Raw genomic sequence first — 24307 nt, 5'->3', positions numbered from 1 at the left:
GAAATTACAAAACTGTCAAAGTTGCACAGAAGTTGTTTTTATGCACATGGCAACCAGTTTTAGACCTTAGTCCTTTATCAATCCATCCACATAAGTCCCTACCATAACACCAAATCGTGTGTAAGCTGGCCACATTGCTTGAATGACTGGCTAAGTGTAAGGTACTATTTGCACTTGACAGTCAAATGTTTTTCTGCATTCAGCACTGGACTGTCGCATTCAAAGTGTACCTTGCACTTAGTCACTCGTACATGCTATATGAAGAGGGTATCTGTTGTTTCAGACACGTCTGACAGATACTGTCAGTGACCTGCAGCTCTCTAGAATGAAATGATAATTAAATCGTGACCCTAAGCTGCAACTTCAACAGTTTTATAATTTCACTGAGTCATAGTAACTTGTTGCCTATTGCCATCCAGCATGCTGGAAGTGGGTAAATTAATTTGCGATGTGAATGTAAAATGACTTGTTGCCCATCATTATTACTTAGAATCCAAAATGATGTGTGGAACATGAAACTAGCTCTCTAACTAACTAACTGCGCCCAGCATGTCACTTTGATATATGCACTTTACAGCCACGTATCGTTGCCATATGAAAATTTGGCATATTTATGTCGTGTCATTAGTGAAGGGCATTTCTCTTTTACTGAGAATTTGTATATGATATTCCTTAATATAACAAAAATAGCTCGATTATATGGCTGAAGACATGACGTTTCTAAAAAATTATCATTTTTTTTCTGAATGAACTTAACATTGTAAGTCACAGCTCTACGGACAATAGCTGAACCGTATTCTACAGTTACTGCTAAAGGTGTGTTGTCGTCGGTCTTCTGTGTCGCTTGAAATGGTCACTGTAGAATGTTAAACAACAGCACAAAGTAAACGAATAACTTTTTACCCTATTTCTATGTGACTACATTTCAGAAACAAATATGGGCATTTAGAATCACTCGGTTTGTTGACATCTTGAATCAAGGGTGAAAAACATACAGGAAAGTTGCAAAAAATAAGACAATTTGAAAAAAATATGAAATAATGCATATTTTATTTGTTAAACTTTATTTAAATGGAGTGTTGCCAAAAGATAGACAGTCACAGAAATTGCATAAAACATAGTTTTTTAATTGTATTATTGTGTGAGATGCTCTCTCAAATGTCTATAAATTAATACATTTGACGCATTTATAGGTTTTAAGAAGTTCTTCTGTAATAAGGGCTACGAGGGAGAGGTGCGACTCTTAGCTGATGGTACGAGTGCAGCTGAAGGTCCTCGGTGCAAGCAGAACTGTGCCAGATGCTCTACAAGACAGTCTACCAAAGATGCAACACCACTCTCACCAGGAGGTCACACATATTATTCAGCTTATAACATAGTTTTATATGTTCATATTTAAAAAAAAAAAAATATACTTGCACATTTTGACATATATTGACAATAAAGATCCCATTGATATCTTGAAAACTAATTTATACAGAATTTTGTTTTTTAATTATTTATTATTTAGGAAAGATGTAAAACAAACCATAGTTACCACTCAGAGTGTCTGCTATAATATCATAGAATACTGTTGAGCCATTTGTACTGTGCTGTAATGTTGGACTAGGCTGGAAATAAATTATACAATAATAGTGAAGTGTTCAGAGAGGGGATCATCCTTAGATAGAATAATATAATAAATTAATGCATATTTTCAGTATAGCCTAATGAACTTATACATGAAAATGGAAGATAAGCACAGATAAGTTAGAATTATATGCTATATTGATATATTGACTGAAAAGTAATATCACTCACAAAGTCATTCAAGAGTTGTGCTTGCAACTTGGAACATCTGCATAACTTACGTATTGTCACTGAAAAACAGTTTCGTGAATGTTAATACTTGAAATGAATAGTTAACAGTTTAACCAAACAATTATTTTTGAAGCAACTGATAGGAATTGGTTGATGTAAGATAAATCACATTTCCTATGGTTTACCAAATGCAATTGTAACTCTGCAAGTTTCAGACAACAGAGTGAAGTATTTTGCTACTGGAATTATTAGTTACAAGACTTTATAAATCCAAACAGGATACTCAAAACTGAATGGATTCTGGTTGTACAGGCAGGTTAAATCGTAGAAATTACATGGTACTTCGATGACGTACCATTCTGTTATCATTGAGTGATCTGACATACTGAGTGTTACAGCATGTATGCGGGGATTATATGTTTTCCCATTGCTTCATCACACTGTTCATCTGTGCTAAAGCAGAGAGCACCCATAGATTACATAAGATTGTCTTTCATTTCCCCGCACTTATGACTGACAGAGCCTTGAGGTACTGAGCAGTGAGTAGGTCGTGGCAGAATTACAGATGTTGCTAAGATAGGATTTGTTGTCCTGGTTTATTAAATTGTCTAAAATGAAAATTCTTGTGGACTTCTATAAAACTCAGTCTCAGTAACTTGTTGCCTGAGTAAACAATTTTGTACAACTGAAATTCAATGTATACCCTTCAGCCATGCAGTAGTCTCCTATGACATACTTTCTATGTTACAAAAGTCTCATTTTCCACTGAGGCACTGTTCTGCATTTATGGAAATTATTTTGTCAGCACAAATCATATTATAATTTCAAGGAATGCATTACATGCTTGCCTGGCAAAGGCCAGTACTGTTTTAGAGTTAAGAGAGCAATTAACAAGTGTTGGATAGAGGGCAGAAGACACTCTGCATACTATATTTTTTTAGCATCTTATAGGAATTCAGTTTCCCTTTCCAGTCACATCTGGACAGAAGTATGCCAGACCGGACAGAATTCCAGACTTCAGCAGTGGCACAGTATTATCGCATAAATATGCCGCTGGGGGGGGGGGGGGGGGGGGGAGGGGGGGGAAGCCCAACTTGCAAATTGAGAAGACGGTATTAGGAACCACAAAATGTTTCATCTATTTTTGGCAAAATTAACATCTATTTTTTTGGGAAATTCGTGTCTATTTTTGTCGAAGTTTGCATTTATTTTTTTTGTAAATGATTAGATGCCCAAATTTAAAAGGTTGTCATGCCACATGAGTGAAGATAAACAATAGTTCTTTGAAAGTGACTGTTAAAACAAGTGCTGTTTGGGAACTCCGAGTGAAAAATTTGCCATTGCAAAAACTTCAACACCTTTTTCTTCTGAAGTGACCTTTGTTTTCTTCATTTGGCTGCATTTAAGCTTTCAAAAGTGATTGTTCTGTTCAAAAGTAGCAGTATTTTCCCACCAGTTAAGTGAATGTGTCTCCAATATAAGCTGTTTCTGGACATTATTTGTCTTTTCCCACCCAATTTGAAGATTAAAAAATGTGCAGAATACTAATTTTGACCTTTTGTGGGCATTCATAGCCCTATGATCCATGCTTGACAATGATATAGATAGAACCAATTAGGCTCTTAGGGTAGAAGTACAACTGAACTATCAGCAAATTGTTTTTAATGTTAGGGGAAGAATTTTGACACCGTCAAATAATGTTAAAGATTTTGTTGTTGAATCACTATAGTACAGAGAGCAGGCACTATTGGCTATAGTCATAGATGGCCATGAGCGTAAACAGACTAGAACTTTGACTGCCACAGGGGAAGGTATAGTGCAGGGAAACAAACCCTGCCTCCATTTCACTGGGCAGCAGCCTACAGCAGAACTGACACATTGTCAGAGGGATCGCTGATCTCTTCTGGTGTTATAAAGGTCATAATGGAAATCAGTGATGTACCAGGATTAGTCGCTTAACTTACTCTGCTATTCACAATAAAGTGCCTGGCAGAGGGTTCAATGAACCACCTTCAAGCAGTCTCTCTACCGTTCCACTCTTGAATGGCATGCGGCAAAAACAAGCACGTAAATTTTTCTGTTCAAGCTCTGATTTTTTTTATTTTATCATCATGATCATTTCTCCCTATGTAGGTAGGTGCCAACAGAATGTTTTCGCAATCCGAGGAGAAAACTGGTGATTGAAATTTCATGAGAAGATCCCGTCACAACGAAAAATGCCTTTGTTTTAATTATTGCAATTCCAATTCACGTATCATGTCTGTAGCACTATCTCCCGTATTTCATGATAATACAAAATGAGCTGCCCTTCTTTGTACTTTTTTGATGTCATCTGTCAGTCCCACGTGATGCAGATCCCACACCGCACAGGAATACTCCAGAATAGGGCAGACAAGCGTGGTGTAAGCAGTCTCCTTAGTAGACCTGTTGCACCTTCTAAGTATTCTGGCAATCAATCGCAATCTTTGTTATGCTCTACCCACAACATTATCTTTGTGATCATTCCAATTTAGGTTATTTGTAATTGTATTCCCTAAGTGTTTAGTTGAATTTACAGCCTTCAGATTTTTGTGACTTTTCGCGTAATCAAAATTTAGCGGATTTCTTTTAGTACTCACGTTGAGAACTTCACACTTTTGTTTATTCAGGGTCAACTGACACTTTTCGGACCATACAGATATCTTATCTAAATCATTTTGCAATTCATTTTGGTCATCTGATGACTACAAGATAGTAAATGACAGCATCATCTGCAAATAATCTAAGATGGCTTCTCAGATTGTCTCCTATGTCATTAATATAGATCAGGAACAATAGAGGGCCTATAAACCTTCCATAGGGAATGCTGGATTCTGTTTTACTCAATGACTTTCCGTCCATTACTATGAACTGTGACCTTTCTGACAGGAAATCACGAATCCAGTCACACAACTGAGGTGATATTCCATAGGCAAGCAGTTTCGTTAGAACACACTTGTGAGGAACGGTGTTGAAAGTACCCTGGAAATCTAAAAGTATGGTATCAATTTGACATCCCCTGTCGATAGCACTCATTACTTCATGAGTATAAAGAGCTAGTTGTGTTTCACAAGAACGATATTTTCTGAATCCATGCTGATTATGTGTCGATAAATCATTTTCTTTGAGGTACTTCATAATGTTTGAATACAGTATATGTTCTTAAACCTTACTGCAAATTGACACTAGTGATATGGGCCTGTAATTCAGCGGATTACTCCTACTTCCCTTTTTGGGTATTGGTGTGACTTGAGGAATTTTCCAGTCTTTAGGTACGGATCTTTCTGTGAGTGAGCGGTTGTACATAATTGCTAAATATGGAGCTATTGTATCAGCATACTCTGAGAGGAACCTGACTGGTATACAATCTGGACTGGAGGCCTTGGCTTCATTAAGTGATTCAAGATGCTTTGCAACGAGGATATCTATTTCTATGCTCCTCATCTTGGCAGTTCTTGATTGGAATTCGGGAACATTTAATTCATCTTCTTTGGTGAAGGAGTTTCAGAAAATCGTGTTTAGTAACTCTGCTTTAGTGGCACTGTCATCAGTGACTCCACCATTGTTACCGAGCGAGGTGGCGCAGTGGTTAGCACACTGGACTCGCATTCGGGAGGACAACGGTTCAATCCCGCGTCCGGCCATCCTGATTAAGGTTTTCCGTGATTTCCCTAAATCGCTCCAGGCAAATGCCGGGATGGTTCCTTTGAAAGGGCACGGCCAACTTCCTTCCCTAATCCAATGAGACCGATGACCTCGTAGTTTGGTCTCTTCCCTCAAAACAACCCAACCCACCATTGTTATTGTGCAGTGATGGTATTGATCACATCTTGCCACAGGCATGCTTTATGTATGACCAGAATCTCTTTGGGTTTTCTGCCAGATTTCAAGACAGAGTTTCATTGTGGAAATTATTGAAAGCATCTCGCATTGAAGTACATGCTATATTTCAAACTTCTGCAAAACTTTGCCAGTCTTGGGGGTTTTGCATTCTTTTAAATTTGGCATGCTTTTTTTGTTGCTTCTGCAACAGCAATCTGATCCGTTTTGTGCACCATGGGGGATCAGTACCATCACTTATTAGTTTATGTGGTATATATCTCTCAGTTTCTGTTGATACTATCTCTTTGAAATCATTCCACAACTTTTCTATGCTTACGTGATCAGATCGGAAAGAGTGAAGACTGTCTCTTAAAAAGGCATTAAGAGCATTTTTATCAGCTTATTTAAATAGATATACTTTGCGTTTATTTTTTATTGTTGTAGGTGTCACGATATTCAGCCTAGCAGCAACAGCCTTGTGGTCACTAACCGCTGTATTCATCATGGTACTCACTATTTGTCCAGGATGATTTGTTGCTAAGAGGTCAAGTATGCTTTCGCAACCATTTGTGCATCGAGTGGGCTCATGAACTAATTGTTCAAAATAATTTTCTGAAAAAGCATTCGGTACAATTTCAGTTGACATTTTATGCCTGCCGGCGTCTTTAAACGTATAATTTTTCCAGCATATTGTTGGTAGATTGTAGTCACCACTGACTATAATTGTATGAGTGGGGTACCTGTTTGAAATGGGACTCAAGTTTTCTTTGAAGTGTTCAGCAACATTACAATTACAAAATCCACTCTCAGCCCACTATGTTGCATGCAAGAATGGATGCTCTTTCCCATCTGCCCTTGTGAACCAGACATAGAATTTGACAGGCTTTAGATGCTGTGTTCTGCTTTGGGCATCAATTAGCAAGGCACTGCCAATGAATTCCCAACCACAGCATGTGAAATAATGACAGAAAATAGAGATCAGAAATGATGTTTGTGAACTTGCTTTAAACTCACCAGCAATCCTATGATGTCATTTCCAAACTTTCCATCCCTGCAAGCTTGGAGACTCGAGTCTCCAGTCTCCTCCTCTGCCCATTTAACAGAAAACCCATCACTTAAGTCTGTTGTTAGGTTGGTTGGTTTAAAAGAGAGGGGGGAGGGGGAAGGGGGAGGACACCAAACTGTATGGTCATCAGTCCCTGTTGTTAGGCTCAAGTGGAATATAGCAGAGTAGTGTAACAGTGGACTCGCAGCATTTCTGCTACATAGACAATGGTTAGGCATGATAATTATCTATATGTATTATAAACTAGCTGAGAAACCCGGCATTGCCTGGGTATTTATTTGTAGCTGTGCCTGAGATTTTCTATGCACAGAATTTATTTTTGACTTATAAAGCTTCTTAGTATACAACGTTTGAAGTGATTTGATTGGGGACATGAATGAAGAGCTTGTTTGCTTTACCAGCATTAGACAGAATCATATAGATCTGGCCATGTGAAAATCAACTGACAATAACTCCCACATGTACAACACACATCAGCTGGCATTGTGCTTTGTTTATGGTTGTGGCATAACATAAGCTCACCAGGAATTATACACATATAAAGCAAATTAGGATAAGCGGAATTTTAGGTATAAAACTCGCTCACCCGTGGCACATCCTGTCAAAATTACTGTTTGTGTGATGTTACATTGGAGAGAAGTAATGTTAAGCTTCTGTGAGTGAAGGGTTCTGAGGAGGGAGATAATGCATGTCACTCCTGATCAGAGGTACGTAGTGCATCAATTTTGGAAAGAGTTTCCAAATAGAGAGCTAAAGCCTGATATTCTGGAGCCACAGCAAGTCTCACCTCATGATCTTCATTGGATTCTTGAGACTGCAGGGTCCTCAGTCTTTTAGCTATGCTCATGTATTCAGAAAGAGTTGCCTTTTTATTTTATTTTTATTTTTTTTTAACAAAACAAAATATCCAGAATATCATTCTGGAAACATCCCCAGGCTGTGGCAAAGCCCTGTCTCTGCACATCCTTTCTTCCAGGAGTGCTAGTTCTGCAAGGTTTGCAGAAGAATTTCTGTGAAGTTTGGATAGTAGGAGATGAGGTACTGGCAGATTGAACCTGTGAGGATGAGTCATGAGTCATGCTTGGATAGCTCAGTCGGTAGAGCACTTGCCCACGTAAGGCAAAGGTCCCGAGTTCGACTCTCGATCCGGCATGCAGTTTTAATGTGCCAGGAGGTTTCAAAAAATATATGTGTAATGATTGAGCAGCCAAATCAAACTTAATAAATTCATTTTTCCTAGCACAGTATGTAATTAAAAGCTTACTGAAAGAAGCAGAGCACTGCCATTAAGTGTTTAATACATAAAGCAAAATCAGTAAATCTGTATATCCTAGCTAAGTAAATCCACTGTTAGATTGTATTTCTAAAGATATGATTGTGGTGCTTAATTCTGTCATTGGTATAAACTTCTGAAAATACATCTGTCACTGAATGAAAAAAAATGAACGGTGTTATCTATTGGTTCTTTGGTGTACTGAAAAACTAACAGCACCGTCTATTTCTTCTTTGTGTGTTTTGCCATGATGATTAAACATTTGAGCTACTAAGCTGAGCAGGCAGTTTTAGATAAGGCTTTAAACCACAATATCTTTTTTCTCTGTGTTCAGACTTTGAGGAAACAAAGCCTATAAGGTGCTCCAAGTTATGCGTGAGCTATCTCCGAAAACCCCATGAAAATTTGTCTAGTACTTTTGGAGATTAGCATGTTTGAACAGACAGACAGACATACACAATGGTTTTATAGTTTTATTAATAATATAGATTAAAGTTCCATGCTGCTTTTTTCTGTCTGTGTGTGAAGACTAATCTCAGGAACTACCATAAGGATTTTGGTATAGTTTTCACTAATAGATACTCTATTTCATAAGAAATATTTGTGTATATAATTTACGAGGGGCATTCAATAAGTAATGTAACACAAGTTTTTTTTCTGAATGCAGGATGGTTTTATTCAGGATTCCAATACATCCTATTATTCGAGACTCTTTTGGCTACAAAGCCCTATTTTTCACATTAATCTCGATTCAGTGCAACAGCATTATGTCACATTACTGGGAGGGCCTGTATGCCTGCATGTTATCACTCTACTAATCAACATCAGAGCCAATGTCTCACTGCATCAATAACCTCCTCATCATCCATGTACTACTTCCCACAGAGTACATCCTTCATGGGACCAAACAGATGAAGTCTTCTGTTAGGCAACGAGGAACACGGTGGGCACCCCGTGAGTACCCCAACTGGAGGGCGATTGCGTCAGCACTACCGAGAGAGACATCCAGTTGAGCAGTGAGGTACTTGATTGTCAACCATTGATCAGTTCGAATGAGAGTATCTGCACATTCCAACATTGCAGGAGTCACAACTGTACGTGGCCATCCGGCTTGTGCGAGATCAGACAGGTTTACTCATCCTTGTTGCGATGATGACAGATGCCTTACTCAGCATCACACCATAGACATTCTCCAGGTGCCTATGAATATCTGTGATGCTCTGGTTTTCCACCAAAGGAAACTCAAAAGACAGCTCTCTGCTTGGAAAACACCTCTGTTACAGACACCATTTTGAAGGTTATGTATAGCGCCGCCACCTGTCGGAACTTCTTGAAACTATAAAGGCAGAAGCAGGAATATTCCATGATGTCCCACAACAAATCCACATATTTTAAACTGCAATTGTCTGAGAAAAAAAAGTGTTGCATTACTTACTGAACACCCCTCATAATACCACTATGCCAGACAGTTCATCCAACCATAGATATTTTGTGAAACCCGCGTGTGAAGCTGGGGCAGGTTGCTAATTATTTACTATTACTGATGGGTTAGCAGAGAATATTTTTCTGTATATACATACATAAGTATAGGTCTGTGTGTGTGTGTGTGTGTGTGTGTGTGTGTGTGTGTGTGTGTGTGTTTGAAGTCAACAGTTTTCTGACTGGTTTGATGCAGGCCATCATGAATTCCTCTCCAGCACCAACCTTTTCATTCAGAGTAGCATTTGCACATTATATCCTCAATTATTTGCTGGATGCATTCCAATCTCTTGTCTTCCCCTACAGTTTTTTCCCTCTAGTACCAGGGAGTTATTCCCTGATGACTTAAAACATGCGCTATCATCCTGTCCCTTCTTCTTGTCAGTGTTTTCCTTGTGTTCCTTTCTTCACCAGTTCTGCAGAGAACCACATTACTTGTGTCATCAGTCCCCTAGATTTCAGATTTTCAACATTCTTCTGTAGCACCACGTCTCAAATGCTTGAATACTATTCTCTTCCACTTTACCCGCTTTCCATGATTTACTACCATAACGTTCTGTGCTCCAAACGTACATTCTCAGCAATTTCTTTCTGAAATAAAGGCCTGTGTTTGATACCAGTAGACAGAAGTCTGCCTTTTTGCCTGACCTAGTTTGCTTCATGTGTCCACCGTGCTTTGTCCATCATGGGTTACTTTGCTTCCAAGGAAGCAGTATTCCTTAACTTCATCTACTTTCTGATCATTAATTTTGATGTTAACTTTCTTGCCACTCTTATTTCTGCTGTTTCTAATTACTTTCATCTTTTTCTGGTTTACTCTTAATCCATATTCTGTACTCATTAGACTGTTCATTCCATTCAGCAGATCCTGTGAGTCTTCTTCACTTTCACTGAGGATAGCAATGTCTTAAGTGAATCTTTTCATTTATATCCTTTCACCATGGATGTTAATCCCACCCTTGAAGCTTTCCTTTATTTCTGTCATTGCTTCTTTGATGCAGAGATTGAACAATAGAGGTGAAAGGCTGCATCCCTGTCTTACACCCTTTTTAACTTGAGCACTTCATTCTTGGTCATCCAATCTTATTGTTCCTTCTTGGTTCTTGTACATAGTGTATATTACCCATCTTTCCCTATAATGTACTCTTATTTTTCTCAGAATTTAAAACATGCTGCCCTATTTGACATTGTCCAAAGCTGTTTGTAGATCAACAAATCCTATAAGCATGTCTTGATTTTTCTTTAGTCTTGCTTACATTATCAACCGTAATGTCAGAATCGCCTCTCTGGTGCCTCTACCTTTCCTAAAGCCAAACTGATTATTATATAACAGATCTTCAATTTTTTTCCCATTCTTCTGTATATTATTCTTCTCAGCAGCTTGGCTACATGAGCTGTTACGCTGATTGTGCAATAGTTCTTGCACTTATTGGCCCTTGCTATCTTCCGATTTGTGTGGATGATATTTTTTCCGAAAACATGATGGTACCTTGCCACTCTGATATATTCTGCACACCAACTTGAATAGTTGTTTACTTGACACTTCCCTCAATAATTTTAGAAATTCTTCTGGAATATTATTTATCCCTTCTGCTTTATTTGATCTTAAGTGTTCAAGCTCTTTTAAATTCTGACTCTAATACTGGATCTCCAATGTCTCCTATATCGACTCCAGTTTCTTCTTCTATCACTTTGTCAGCCAAGTCTTCCCCTCATAGAGGACTATATGTGTACATGTATATGTATGTGTTTACATGTGTGTGTGTGTGTGTGTGTGTGTGTGAACATTTCAGAAAAACTTTTTTGAAGACTACTGTAAATTTGTTTCAGTCTTTACTCTCTAGTCAGAGAATTTCTAACAGGAAATGAGGATGAGGTGTATTCTATGAATAGTGGTTAAATATTAAAATAAATTTTCAGCAGTCTTTAAAAAATTGCAGAAATAAATTATATGCTACAAAACTCACTGTTAGTCTATAAACACAACTTATCATTATAAAAAAAATACGCAAACTGATGCACTTGATTTGCTAGTGTATATTTGTAGTCTCATTGCATTAATGTTGAACATAACATTCTAGTTTGCACAAACATAGCGATTGCTTTAACATGCCTGTTGCAAACTGTGTGAGTTAAAAACAAGTCCATCTGCATTTAACAGTGGTTATGAGTAGTGCGACAACTCTGTGTTGTTGGTTATCTGAAGTTTAAGCGATTTCTTAGAGACAGTGGTCTGTCAGTTAGGTGCTTTTAGAATCATTAAATTTAAACAACATTATATCATGATATTCATTTAGTATCTGAATAGAATCAACATCAATTGACCTGTCATAAGTATTTAACAGATACTGTTACTGTGAACCAGTAAAATGTTATGCATGACATTAGGCTCCAGCCAATTGCAACAGTCATACAACCGAACCAGTAGCACTGAAATTCCTCTCTGTAAAACCACTTGAGGCTGGAGTACATGTGCCTGAGAACGTACTGTCTTTTTTTGTTCTTTCCACCATCCAAGAATATTTGTTTCTGCTTTTGCATCCTGTTTGGTTGCAGTGACTCAGAGGTACAATGATACTTCATAGCATTTGTTCACATGGTCTACACTTTATGCGTACCTCTGGAACTCCAATGGATGAGCCAGTGTAAAGAGGCCTTGTGTACTTTCATCTGAACATTGAGTAACTAGAAAGAACCAAGATTGCAATTTGATATCTGCATACAGAGAACCAACCTCTTTGAAAACGTTATCTCTGTCTTCAGTGCTCAGCATACAAAGCTCACAATGTGGGGAGGACAAAAATGTTGTGATCTTGTGGTACAAATGCAGTTTAATCTTATCATTCCTTCCACGTGCATCTTAATTTAAGTATTGCCATGGCATCGCTGTCTAATTCATTAGAGCACAAGTGATCAGCACATGTTTACACCACCAAAGAAGTACTGAACGTGGAATTGGATAGTTGTATGGTTCTAGACTGTTACTTCATTGAGTGACTTGAGAAATGTAACTTCATTTAGGACCTATTCATCTATATTTTGAAGCCAACTTAACTTGTTTGTGGGACAAACTCCTTAACCTTGATCTGAGTATCATATAGTGAAACCAGCATGTCTAACAAAGGGAGAAAGAGGTGGGAAGCAGGAGGAGGGTCCAAGAGATTTAGCAGGTGGCTTGGAGGGAGGCAGCAGGTGTGTGGGATAGACAGGGTGTACCGTATTTACTCGAATCTAAGCCGCACTTTTTTTCCGATTTTTGAAATCCAAAAAACCGCCTGCGGCTTAGAATCGAGTGCAACGTAAGAGGAAGCTCTGAAAAATGTTGGTAGGTGCCGCCACAACTAACTTCTGTCATCGAATATACAGGGCGTTTCAAAAAGAAAGAGCAGATTTCAAACATTTATTTCTCAAAAACTACAAATGATAGAAACACAATTCAAACGTTTCTTGTCAGAGAAAGGTTCAAAGTTTTTCAATGGTCCGCGCAGAAGTTCCATGCAAATCCGCAGTGGCGCTGGCGTTTGTTTGTAGGAAAATGGCGACGACACCACAGGAACGATCATTTTGTGTGCTGCAATTTGCAAAGTTAGAGTCCATTGTTGGTGTGCAACGTGCATTCCGCCGTCAATTCAACAAACAGCCGCCTCGTCATAAGCAAATTTATGAGTGGCATCACAGATTCGTAGAAGATGGTTGCATCTGCAAGCGAAAAAGCACGGGTCGGCCACGCACATCGGATGAAAATGTCGAGCGTGTCCGTGCAGCTTACGAAAGGAGCCCTAGAAAATCCACGGCACGGGCAAGTCACGAACTAAACATGTCTAAAACAACGGTATGGCGCGTTCTGAGTAACCGTCTGCACATGAAGCCGTACAAACTGCAGTTATTGCAAGCATTGCGTCCTGACGACCACAACAAAAGGTTCGAATTTTCAACTGCAATTCTACAGGACATGGAAGAGGACAATTTTGCCGAACGATTAATTTTTTCAGATGAATCAACGTTTCACATTTCTGGTAAAGTTAATCGGCATAACGTACGAATTTGGGCGAGTGAAACTCCGAGGGACGTTATTCAACATGAAAGAGACTCACCAAAGGTTAACGTCTTTTGTGCAATTTCGGTAAACAAAGTTTATGGACCTTTCTTTTTCATGGAGAAAACTATCACAGGAACCATTTACCTGGACATGTTAGAAAACTGGCTATTTCCTCAACTTCAGGAAGATTCAAATCACTTCATCTTCATGCAAGATGGCGCCCCACCACACTTCTCTGAACCTGTACGACGGTACCTAAATAACACCATTCCAGGACGGTGGATTGGAAGAGCAGGAGCACAAGATCAATGTCATCGTCTGTGGCCTCCCAGGTCACCAGACCTTACTCCCTGCGATTTTTATTTGTGGGGGTACATAAAGGACTGTGTTTATGTCCCACCTATGCCCGCTACTCTTCAAGAGGTACGACATCGAATTGTTGCGGCCGTGAATTCGGTAACTAAAGACCAGTTGCGTCGTGTGTGGCAAGAAATGAGATACCGGTTTGATATTTGTCGTGTAACAAATGGTGCTCATATTGAGGTACAGTTTTGATATTTGTTGTGTAACATTTGGTACTCATATTGAGTGAAGGACCGTTGGAATTGTGTTTCTATCATTTGTAGTTTTTGAGAAATAAATGTTTGAAATCTGCTCTTTCTTTTTGAAACGCCCTGTATGTAGCACTACACAGGCATGCTTTGCAGTCACAAAGATAAATACTGGCACCAAAACCTCTGCGCCAGTAAATAAATTTTTTTAAAAAAGGTGGAAAACGAGCTTTTTTCTCCACCCCGAGTTTCGACCACTGCATTTTCATACATTATCCAACGAAGTAAATACAAATTCCGTATTGTTCATCTTCGAATGTAGCAGTCTTTCAATGTACTACGAAAATCCGACTGGCAAGACTGTTCGGGATGTTTGTCAATATGGCCAACTCTACGTTCTGAATTTTTTCCTACCTGTGAGAAGATATGGTTGCTAATAGTAACTTTTATGAATTGTGAATCACATGCAGTATTCTCTTCATCATAAGAATAATACGAATATAAACATTTTGCCATGTATTGTTTCGTGTTTGCTGCTATCTCATTTAAATCCTGTCTGCCTAATAAATACGAAACTAGATGAGACAACAGCAAACGCGGGAGAATGTACATATCATGTCATGTTCATATTCGTATTATTCTTATGCCTAATAGTGATACAGTCAGAAATAAAGCACGGCAATTGACTAGATTTTTAAATCTAAGATGACTCTAATTTCTGTGCAGAATGTTATGTACTAAAGAGGCGTGTGCAAAGATTTACAAACGGAGAAAAATTTTCGCTAAACTCTCGTTCAGAACATCATATACCATACGCAGTCTATTATCTAGTTCTCGTTGATCCTCTCTTTTTTTTTAAAAAAAAAAAAAAAAAAAAAAAAAAAAAAAAAAAAAAAAAAAAAAAAAGGGTGGCTGTAGCACGCTCAAAAGTAAGCCATGCCGCGAGCGGCGACAGGCCGTAAACACTCATTATCAGAATGCGACAAACAATGCATGACACAGTACAATAATGCGTTTTCAGCTTAGAGTGACGTAAACACCTATAACAAAGAGAACGGCAGTTATCAGATCAAAGAAAAATAAGCAATCAATTCAATCCAGATGAAGCACGTGAAAAAGGAAGGGTACCGGTACCCGTATAAATATGGACGGAGCACCTGATGCATAGCAATGGCTACCTGGTAAAGCGTAACTGCTAAACTTACGACTCGAACCACACTACTGTAGCTGTATCATCATTCATTCGACATAAATTGTGTCTCATATTACAATGGACCAACTTTGTTTCCCCCCTTGAATTTCGAGTCTCAAATTTCAGGTGCGGCTTAGATTCGGGAATTTTTTTTCCCTTGATTTCGAGCCTCATTTTTCAGGTGCAGCTTAGATTCGAGTGCGGTTTAGATTCGAGTAAATACGGTATATGACCTGGGACAACTGGGAGATCCAGGAAAAACCCGGGAATTTTTTCATCCGTGAGAAAACCGGAAAAAACCCGGGAATTTTTTAGAATTCCGGGAATTTTTCATTGTTTTAGTTTTCAGTTAAATTTTTGTAATTTTGACTGGTAAGAACCGATACTCTAACAAAGGATATTACTGTTTCCTGCTACTGCAGAATAATACTTCAACAATAAAACATAAACAAGAGGAGAAAATGAAAATAACTTAAATTGCAAAGGAAATGCGCCATATACAACAACAACAACAACAACAACAACACACAGTGCTCATGCAAGCGTCTGCCAACAGCAAAATGTGTCAGAGGCTTAGGAAGACTATGCAATGCTTCATAACAACAAATTGCCTCCGATGAGCGTGAAGTCACAACTGTTTACATTAGATTTGTTTTAGCAGTTACGATTGGGATAATGCACATGTGCAGTTGAGTTGCGTTTGAGCAGTAGATTCTCCTGCTTCTGGAATGTGGCTGTGGGCTGTGCAAGCAGTCGCAGCAAGCAGCTAGATGCTACCGGTAAAAGGGGGCGCCAAATTCATATTCTCGAGGAAAAAAAACTTGTTTCACAAAGTGCCTAGCGTCCGGCACACATTGGTCTATCGATTATTCGTATGATTTTGAAACAGTTCCCTGTTGGTTTTTAAACATTTTTGAACACATTTTAAGTTGATTTCTGAATGAATCATAAGTTGATTTTTGAATGCGTGCATAGTGTACATGATGCCTCTGTCAGGAAAATCCTCGCCGCATCTAGAAATAAACTTTCCGCAGGCAAAAGGGGATGGGGCTGTACGAGTTGAGCGGAGTAAAGCCAAACAGATGAATGCCAATCGCTTTCTGATTATGTGGTTGATTGGGTTTGCGAATGATCAGCGTTGTTATAATTACTAGCAAAATCCATAGATTCAGACTACCAGAATGGAAATAAATGACTGACAGGAATAACAGGTGAGAGAGATTATGTATTATCTTCTCGGTGTATCCAAGAACATGAGATTTTTACAGAACATTTCTGGCCAGATCGCTACACTAGTAAGGACCAGTTGTACAGTCCCTGGCTAGCAGCCTCTTGAGTTCTATTCTGGAACTAACACGGAAAACAATCGCAGGATAACTAAACCTGTGATTCTGGCAAGGTTACTGAAGTTAATCGGTGAACAGATTTTGACAATGGCAGGAATAGCTGCAAAATTGGTAATGACAAGATTGTTTGTTAGAACGAGGAAGGAGAAGAAACGGGGACATCACACAAATTATGGAAGAATGAGACAGTTCCAGATTTATATAAAAATTTCTTAATACTACTTTTTGATCTCATGCTTGAGAAGCTGGTGCATATGAATGAAATGTGAAACTATTTTCCAACATAAAGCTTTTTGCTTGTAGTAGGCCTAATAATATTGGTACTTCATGAATTATATTCTGTCATGTTATAAAAATGGCCATTTGTGCCAAAACAGTCTCATTTATTTGGTGTGTATTACAAAATTGCTCCTATATTAGAAAGGCCTAGATTTTGTTTTATCTAGCAGACAGTGCCAAAATAGACGTAATCAGATCAAGAAACCACACCAGTCTTGGATATTATTTGTGTTAACAGCTTTTTCAGTATTAGATAATGACATTTTGACTTTTCATGTAGCAAAACGTTTGATGAACTTTGATGAGGTAATAGATTCTTTCACAGAAAGGAAAGCACGCCATTTAAAGCTGTAGCAAGATTAGAGAGAAAAAAATGCTAGTAGCTAAGGATTGAAGTAATGTGTACTTTCTTGCTCGTCTCTTGTCTTTATTGGTTTTATGTATCCTATATTTAATTTTATGTCACACAAAACAGGAAGTTATTAGCTAATAGGCAATAAAAAGTGCAAATTTTCTGAAGAGTCTTGTTCTCCCAATTACAAATAGTCCCATCCGCTATTAATTGTGAGATTTTTTTTAAGAGGACAGGCTGTCAAACCGACCAACTGGGAGCAGGAGAGGCACCACAGGACATTTCAATTGCTGCTGTCCTGAATATAGTTTGATGGCATCCATTACAAAATACACACGTTTCAATTCCACAGAGTGAAATACAGTGACGTGCAGTAGAAGAATGCTTTATGAAGAGGTGTGGCACTGCACTTTGGCACACTTAATACCAAATAACATGACTTACATTTCCTCAAGCACATATGTTTTATGTTTCAGACTTTTCAGAAAGATGTGCCCTACAAGATGAACATATTATTGAAAATTCGATTTTATTTTAGTATTGACCCGGTTCACAAATATCGTAGATCCGGGGCTGATGCGCAGCGTAGTCTGAGTTATAGTGGGTAGTCTCCACATGACCCATGTTTACATTTAGTGATTTTGCTGTTTCCCCTTCATTTACTCTCACGTCAAATGAAAACAAACTGGATATCTGTGGCCGGGAGCTGTCGAGTGAATTAAAATACATTCACATAATTATGGAAAGCTAAAATATGTCATTAGTTACAGATTTTTTTTTATTTCCACCTTTCTGACAGTCAAGCATTAATTGCCTTGCAGAACAGTGAAGTTATTTTTGTCTATTTGCTAAAGAAATTTGACTTTTATTAACCTTTTCCGCAGAGGCAGTCAATGTATTTGAAACGAAATGTTTAATTCCACAGTACTGGCTAGTTTCCACTGTTTACTGCATTTCAAGTGCATGTTTTCATCTTCTAGCACATATGCATTATGCCATAATAAAGAAACAAACATGATATAATACAGTACTGGTGCTCCAAGAAAATTTACATCCCGAAAACCACACTGAAAAGCTTAATATCAGGTCGAAGTCTACTTCATTGGGAATCAGGACATACGAATGTGCACTTTAAGTATGTACTTTAAATGTGCACATTTTAGTATGATTCACAAAATTCCGATGCTCTTGGAGTATCCTCAGATATCTTGTTTCTTTTATGTCATAATGTATGATCTGTCAATGTTTTACACGTACGTACATACGGGCTTCCTACATCATGGTAGCTGCACAAGCACGGTATCGCCTGTTATTTGTGCTCTCTGGCAACCTATTTCTAATAAATGAAAAGCACCAGTTTGCTTTTGTTCTGCAATATTACTTTTATTGTTAACCAGTTTTTGGCTTACAAGGCCATCTTCAGACATTTACTGAGTATTATCACCAAAGAAGTTACAATGTTTGCAAACAACATTGGATGAGAAGTAACACGTCCAGATTGAAGTAGAAACATACAGTAAGTAACATCTTGGACAGTGTGGTGGTAATGCAGTGAAAAAGTAAAAATTGAACAGTACATAAATAACAATAGAGCAAGCAGGAAAACCTTTAACACAAAATAGGGATAGCATGCCCACATAACAGTTTCTATTAATAAACAGAACTAATAAAATAAAATAAAATTAGTACTAGAGTAGGCTACAACAGGAGGTATGAAACATGGAGAGTGATAAACAAACCGATCAAAGGAAGAGACAATTATCAATGTAACTACAGAATACATAAGGAACTTTAGCAATAAATAGTGTGTTTTTAATAGCAAAGATAAGATCCAGTTATTAGCCAACAGTGGGGTATACAAAATTACCTGTTCTGATTGTGACAAATTTTACATTGGTCAGTCAGGCAGAGACATAGCAGCTAGGCTGGCTGAACATGAATGCAGCTGGAGGTTGCATAATTCAGACTCTGCATTTGCTGAGCATGTACTGAGTGAGGGTCACAACTACCAGCCAGTGTCCCGTGTACTTCACCTAACAAACAAAGGCCATAAACTCAACCTGCTGGAAGCCCTGGAAATTAACAAACATCTTGCTCACAGTCCAGATTTAATCCTAAATGACCAGACACAGCTCAACACTTCCCCTCTCCTAAACTTCATATAATCATCTCTGTTGTTCATTACTTCTCACACTCTCTCTTCCTACATATTCCCATTTTCCTGTATTCATTAAGTTCTTTTGTTTCGTTGAAGTGGTCTTTGTATTACAAATAGACTGTAGTTTTAATAGTTAAGGCTTTCTTTTAACTGGTACTTGTATTACTGTCCATGTTTAACACCTCTTGTAGTTGTCTCATCAAATATTGTTCATATTTTACTTTGTTCATTTATTTAATGCAAACTGTTACACAGCCACTGTTTTGATTATAATGTTAATGTCAAGGTGCAGTACCACCACACCCTTAAAGATTGCATTTACTGTAGGTTCCCTCAAACGCCTCCATTTTCCTGCATTTATTTATTTCTATTTTTCTTATTGATATTGTTTAAGTTCCTTATGCATTCTGTTGTTCCATTGATAATTGTCTCTTCTTTTGATTGGTTTGTTTATTACTCTCCATGTTTCATACCTCCTGTTGTAGCCTACTCTAGTACTAATTTTATTTTATTTTATTAGTTCTGTTTATTAGTAGAAACTGTTATGTGGGCATGCTATCCCTATTTTGTGTTAAAGGTTTTCCTGCTTGCTCTATTGTTATTTATGTACTGTTCAATTTTTACTTTTTCATTGCATTACCACCACACTGTCAAAGATGTTACTTACTGTATGTTTCTACTTCAGTCTGGATGTGTTACTTCTCTTCCAATGTTGTTTGCAAACATTGTAACTTCTTTGGTGATAATACTCAGTAAATGTCTGAAGATGGCCTTGTAAGCCAAAAACCAGTTAACAATAAAAGTAATATTGTAGAACAAAAGCAAACTGGTGCTTTTCATTTACTATAATGTTGTTCTACCAAGAACCGATGGAAGATTCATTAACAGGAATCTATTTATAACAGGTCACGGGAAAATATTGCAAATGGTGGTTTGAAAAACGTTACTTTCAAAGTAAATATCCTTTTACGTAAGTTGAACTATGTGCGAGAATGTACCTTGAATTTCTTAAATCACAGAGCATTTGACTCTCATTTAAAAATCAGCTCTTTGATGACGAGCCATTTAGAACAATTTTGAACCCTGAAGATCAGACATTTGTCATTATTAAAAATTTTACTGGCACATTTGTGTGATATATCTTAAAGTGTAACATGCTCAAAAAAGATCAACATTATATGTGAAAGCTTAGCTTCTCTTGCAGCTTGTTGACCTTAGAGACCAATATTATATGTGAAAGCTTTGCTTTTCTTGCAGCAACACTATGTATATTAATTTAAACTATTAACTCTCCCTATTTATGTGTTCGTGCTATGTAACAGTGATGTTGCTGTTGGCTGACTACATCATGTGTCCTATGCTCTGAATAACCGCTGTCATTGGCTGGCGAGATCACGTGACATGAGCTAAGAATGGCTTACAGAAGCGCATCGCAATCTCGATTTCAATGATTCAGAAAGTAACAAGCGGTGTTTGGTGGAATTCCAATGTATACTTTCATAATAAAAAAATACGCAGTGTACATGTTGCTGCACATCAAAGATGTTTCCAAAACGTGTCTTTTTCTCTGAGTTTTGTTTCCTAAATTGCTGGGAAATTCTACGCCCATGTATAAAACCATAACCATTCAAAGGATTGGTGAGGGGAAAATATACTGTCACTTAACATGGAAAAAACGTGTTTTCACCCGGGACAAAGTGTATTTTTAACCGGGAAATCCAGGAAAAATCTGGAAATTTTTTTTCCTTGTCTGTGTATACACCCTGGATAGAGATACATGAGCAAGAGGCAGCAGGCACAAAAGCTAGGAATGTGAGAAATGGACGCTGGAGCTGATGAGTTCTTATGGAGTTCAGAAAATCTGGTGCTGGAGGGAAGTATCCAGATGGGACAGGTTGTGAAGCAGCCATTGAACTTGACCATGCTGTGCTCAGCATGTTCCACCACCAGGTGGTAAGCTCTGTTCTTAGCTACAGTTTTGTGGTAGCCATTCATTCTGATGGACAGCTCGTTGGTTGTCATGCCTACATTAAATGACAGTTTTAACTAATGAGGCGCATACAAATTTATTTTGAACAATCCCAAAGGGTAGGACATATCAAACAATACTTGCGTTCAAGTAGACTTGAGATTTCCCAATATGCCGAAGTGCTTGATACAGTATCAGCATTGCTTGAACTACCACGTGATATTTGATTCATGGCAATAGTGCAAGGGATAGGCGAGAAACTATGAACTAGCCACTACAACAGTCTAATGCTCTGCTTAAAATTAACAGTTTTGTGAAACACAGGGGAAAATGACATTAAGTTCTATCAACTTACAAACTTTTGTTGTACTTGAACAGGTTTGCAATAAAAGTTCCCATACATGTATGGATCCCATTTACACACATTTATGTGAAGGTAACATTCAAAGACAAACATCTTGCCCTTCAAAAACAATTACTTGATTCTGAACCAAAGTCAGTATCTTATTTGGTTATGAGAAAGAAGTGGGCTGTAAATGAGAAATTCAGTTGCTGTACACGTGTTAGGATACTGGAGAAAATCAGCACCAGCTTTTAATCACATTTAGAACAAAATGATAACATTCAGATGAAATGAGAAGGAAAATTGATCTAGAATGAAATGTCTAAGAAATGAAATAAATCATACTAAAACGTCTGTAATTGTTGTCATGAGAATAAATTACAGTGGAGAGACTCATTGTGGAGATAGTACAAACAAATGTCACTAGATAGTGGGGCGAGCAAAAGTTCTAGAATTGGACTGAATATTGATTGCGATCTTTTTTTTATATATTAGTTGCTGTTGTTACATATGACCTGCACTCTAGAAGATATTGCTGTCCATGTTTCACTGTTGCTCAAGCACAGCACTACAGAAAGATGGAGGGGGAACAGTGACCTAGCTGGTCTGCGAACTGCGGGGAGTGCCGGGAGGGGAGTGATTAGCAGGCAGAAATTTCATTGTGCAACCAACCATGGGGATGTATACTGCATACTTTGGCTTTTTTTGAACATGTTTAAACTGCAGGTTTCCTGAATCAGTTTGTACTCTGTATTGAATTTACTTTAAAATTGGACAAATACTCAACAATACAGGGTGTATACACTCTGGGAAATCCGGGAAAAACCTGGGAATTTTTTTATCTGGGAGAAAACTGGGAAAAACATGGGAATTTTTTAGGATTCCAGGAATTTTTCATTTAGTCTTCAGTCAAATTTTTGTAATTTTGACTGGTAAGAACTGATAGTCTAACGAAGAATTTTACTGAATGCCACTACTGCAGAATAATACTTTAGCTATAAAACATAAAAGAGAGAATAAAACCAAAATAAAACTTAAGTTGCAAAGGAATTGCGCCATTTACAATAACAAAACACAGTGCACACACAGGCGCCTGCCAAAAGCAAAATGTGTCAAAGGCTTAAGGACGAAGACAATGGAATACTTCCTAACAGCAAACTGCTTCCGATGAGCAAGATGTCATAACTGTTTACATTAAGTTCAATTTCAGCAGTTGCCAGTGGGCTCATGTGCATGTGCAGTTGAACTGCATATGAACAGTATATACTCATGCGTCTGCCTACTTGAAGTGTGGCTTCAGCGGTAGCAATAAGCAGTTATGCTACCCAGAAAAATTTTTCTGGCACGTCCAAGCAGACAGATTCGCGCATGCACAGAGCAGTCTGGGTTGTAGTGGAGAGGGGGATAGTGATCTGTGTTTACATTTAGTGATTTTGCTGCTTCGTCTTCATTTACAGTTCATACATCAAATGAAAACAAAATGGATTTCTGTGGCTGGGAGCTATCAAGTGAATTAAAATACATTCACATAATTACAGAAGGCTAAAATATGTTATGACTTTCAGCTTTCTGATTTGATTTTATTTCCACATTTTTGGCAATCAAGCATTAATTGCCCTGCACAACAATGAAATTATGTTTGTCTGTTTGCTAAATAAATGTGGCTTTTATTAATCTTTTCTGCAGATGCAATCAATTTATAAGAAACAAAATGTTTCATTCCACACTATTGGCTAGTTTCAACTCCTTACCAAATTTCAAGTGCACATTTTTACTTTCTGACACATACAACATTATATGATAGTAAAGAACCAAACATTGAGACAGAACAGTACTGGTACTCCAACAAAATTTGGATCCCGAAAAGTTCACTGAAAAGCTTAATATCAGATTGGGCCTACTTCATTGTGACTCTGGACATTTGAATGTGTCATTTAAGCTGAATTATGCAGTTTAGTATGATTTATGAAATTTCTGTGCTTGTGGAGTATCCTCTGATGTCCTGTTTCTTTTTTGATGTCGTGTAAGATCTGTTAATGCTATATGCATATGAACATATGGACTTCCTACGTCATCTTATCTGCCCACACACAGTAATGCCTATTTTCTGGTGCTCTCTGGCAGCTGCTGAAACAAATCCATGTCTTAGAAGTTGCGGGAAAATATTGCAAATGGTTCTTTGAAAATCATTATTTTCAAAGGGAATTCTTTTTACGCAAGATGAATTATGTTATGTGTGTGGATGTGCAATGAATTTCTTAAATCAGAGAGTATTTGACTTTCATTTAAAACTTAACACACTGAGTACCAGCTGCTTAAAATAATTTCGAGCCCAGAAGACCAGACATTAATGTCACTGTTTAAAATTTGACTGGCACATTTGTGTGATGTATCTTAAAGTGTAAAACATGCTAGAAAGACCAATATTATATGTGAAAGCTTAGCTTTTCTTGTAGCTTATTAATCTACAAGACCAATATTATATATGAAAGCTTAGCTTTTCTTGTAGCTACAGTATGTACATTAATTGAAACTATTAACTTTTCCTACTTGTGTATACATGCTACTTATGTTGCTGTTGGCTGACTACATTTATACTTTCGTGATATGAAAATATGGA

General features: G+C 37.8%; 1 protein-coding gene across 1 annotated transcript in view; it reads left to right on the top strand.

Annotated features, from left to right (window-relative positions):
- The window catches only part of LOC124721707 (ceramide kinase), a 279703-nt gene that overhangs the window by 234197 nt on the left and 21199 nt on the right, over positions 1-24307 (top strand). The window contains exon 6 of the mRNA XM_047246793.1: positions 1194-1349. Within this exon, the coding sequence (XP_047102749.1) occupies positions 1194-1349 (156 nt within the window). The remainder of the gene's footprint in view (positions 1-1193; positions 1350-24307) is intronic.

This window comes from Schistocerca piceifrons, chromosome X, assembly GCF_021461385.2.
Source record: "Schistocerca piceifrons isolate TAMUIC-IGC-003096 chromosome X, iqSchPice1.1, whole genome shotgun sequence".
Taxonomy (NCBI): Eukaryota; Metazoa; Arthropoda; class Insecta; order Orthoptera; family Acrididae; genus Schistocerca; species Schistocerca piceifrons.
This window is presented reverse-complemented; position numbering and strand designations above follow the sequence as displayed.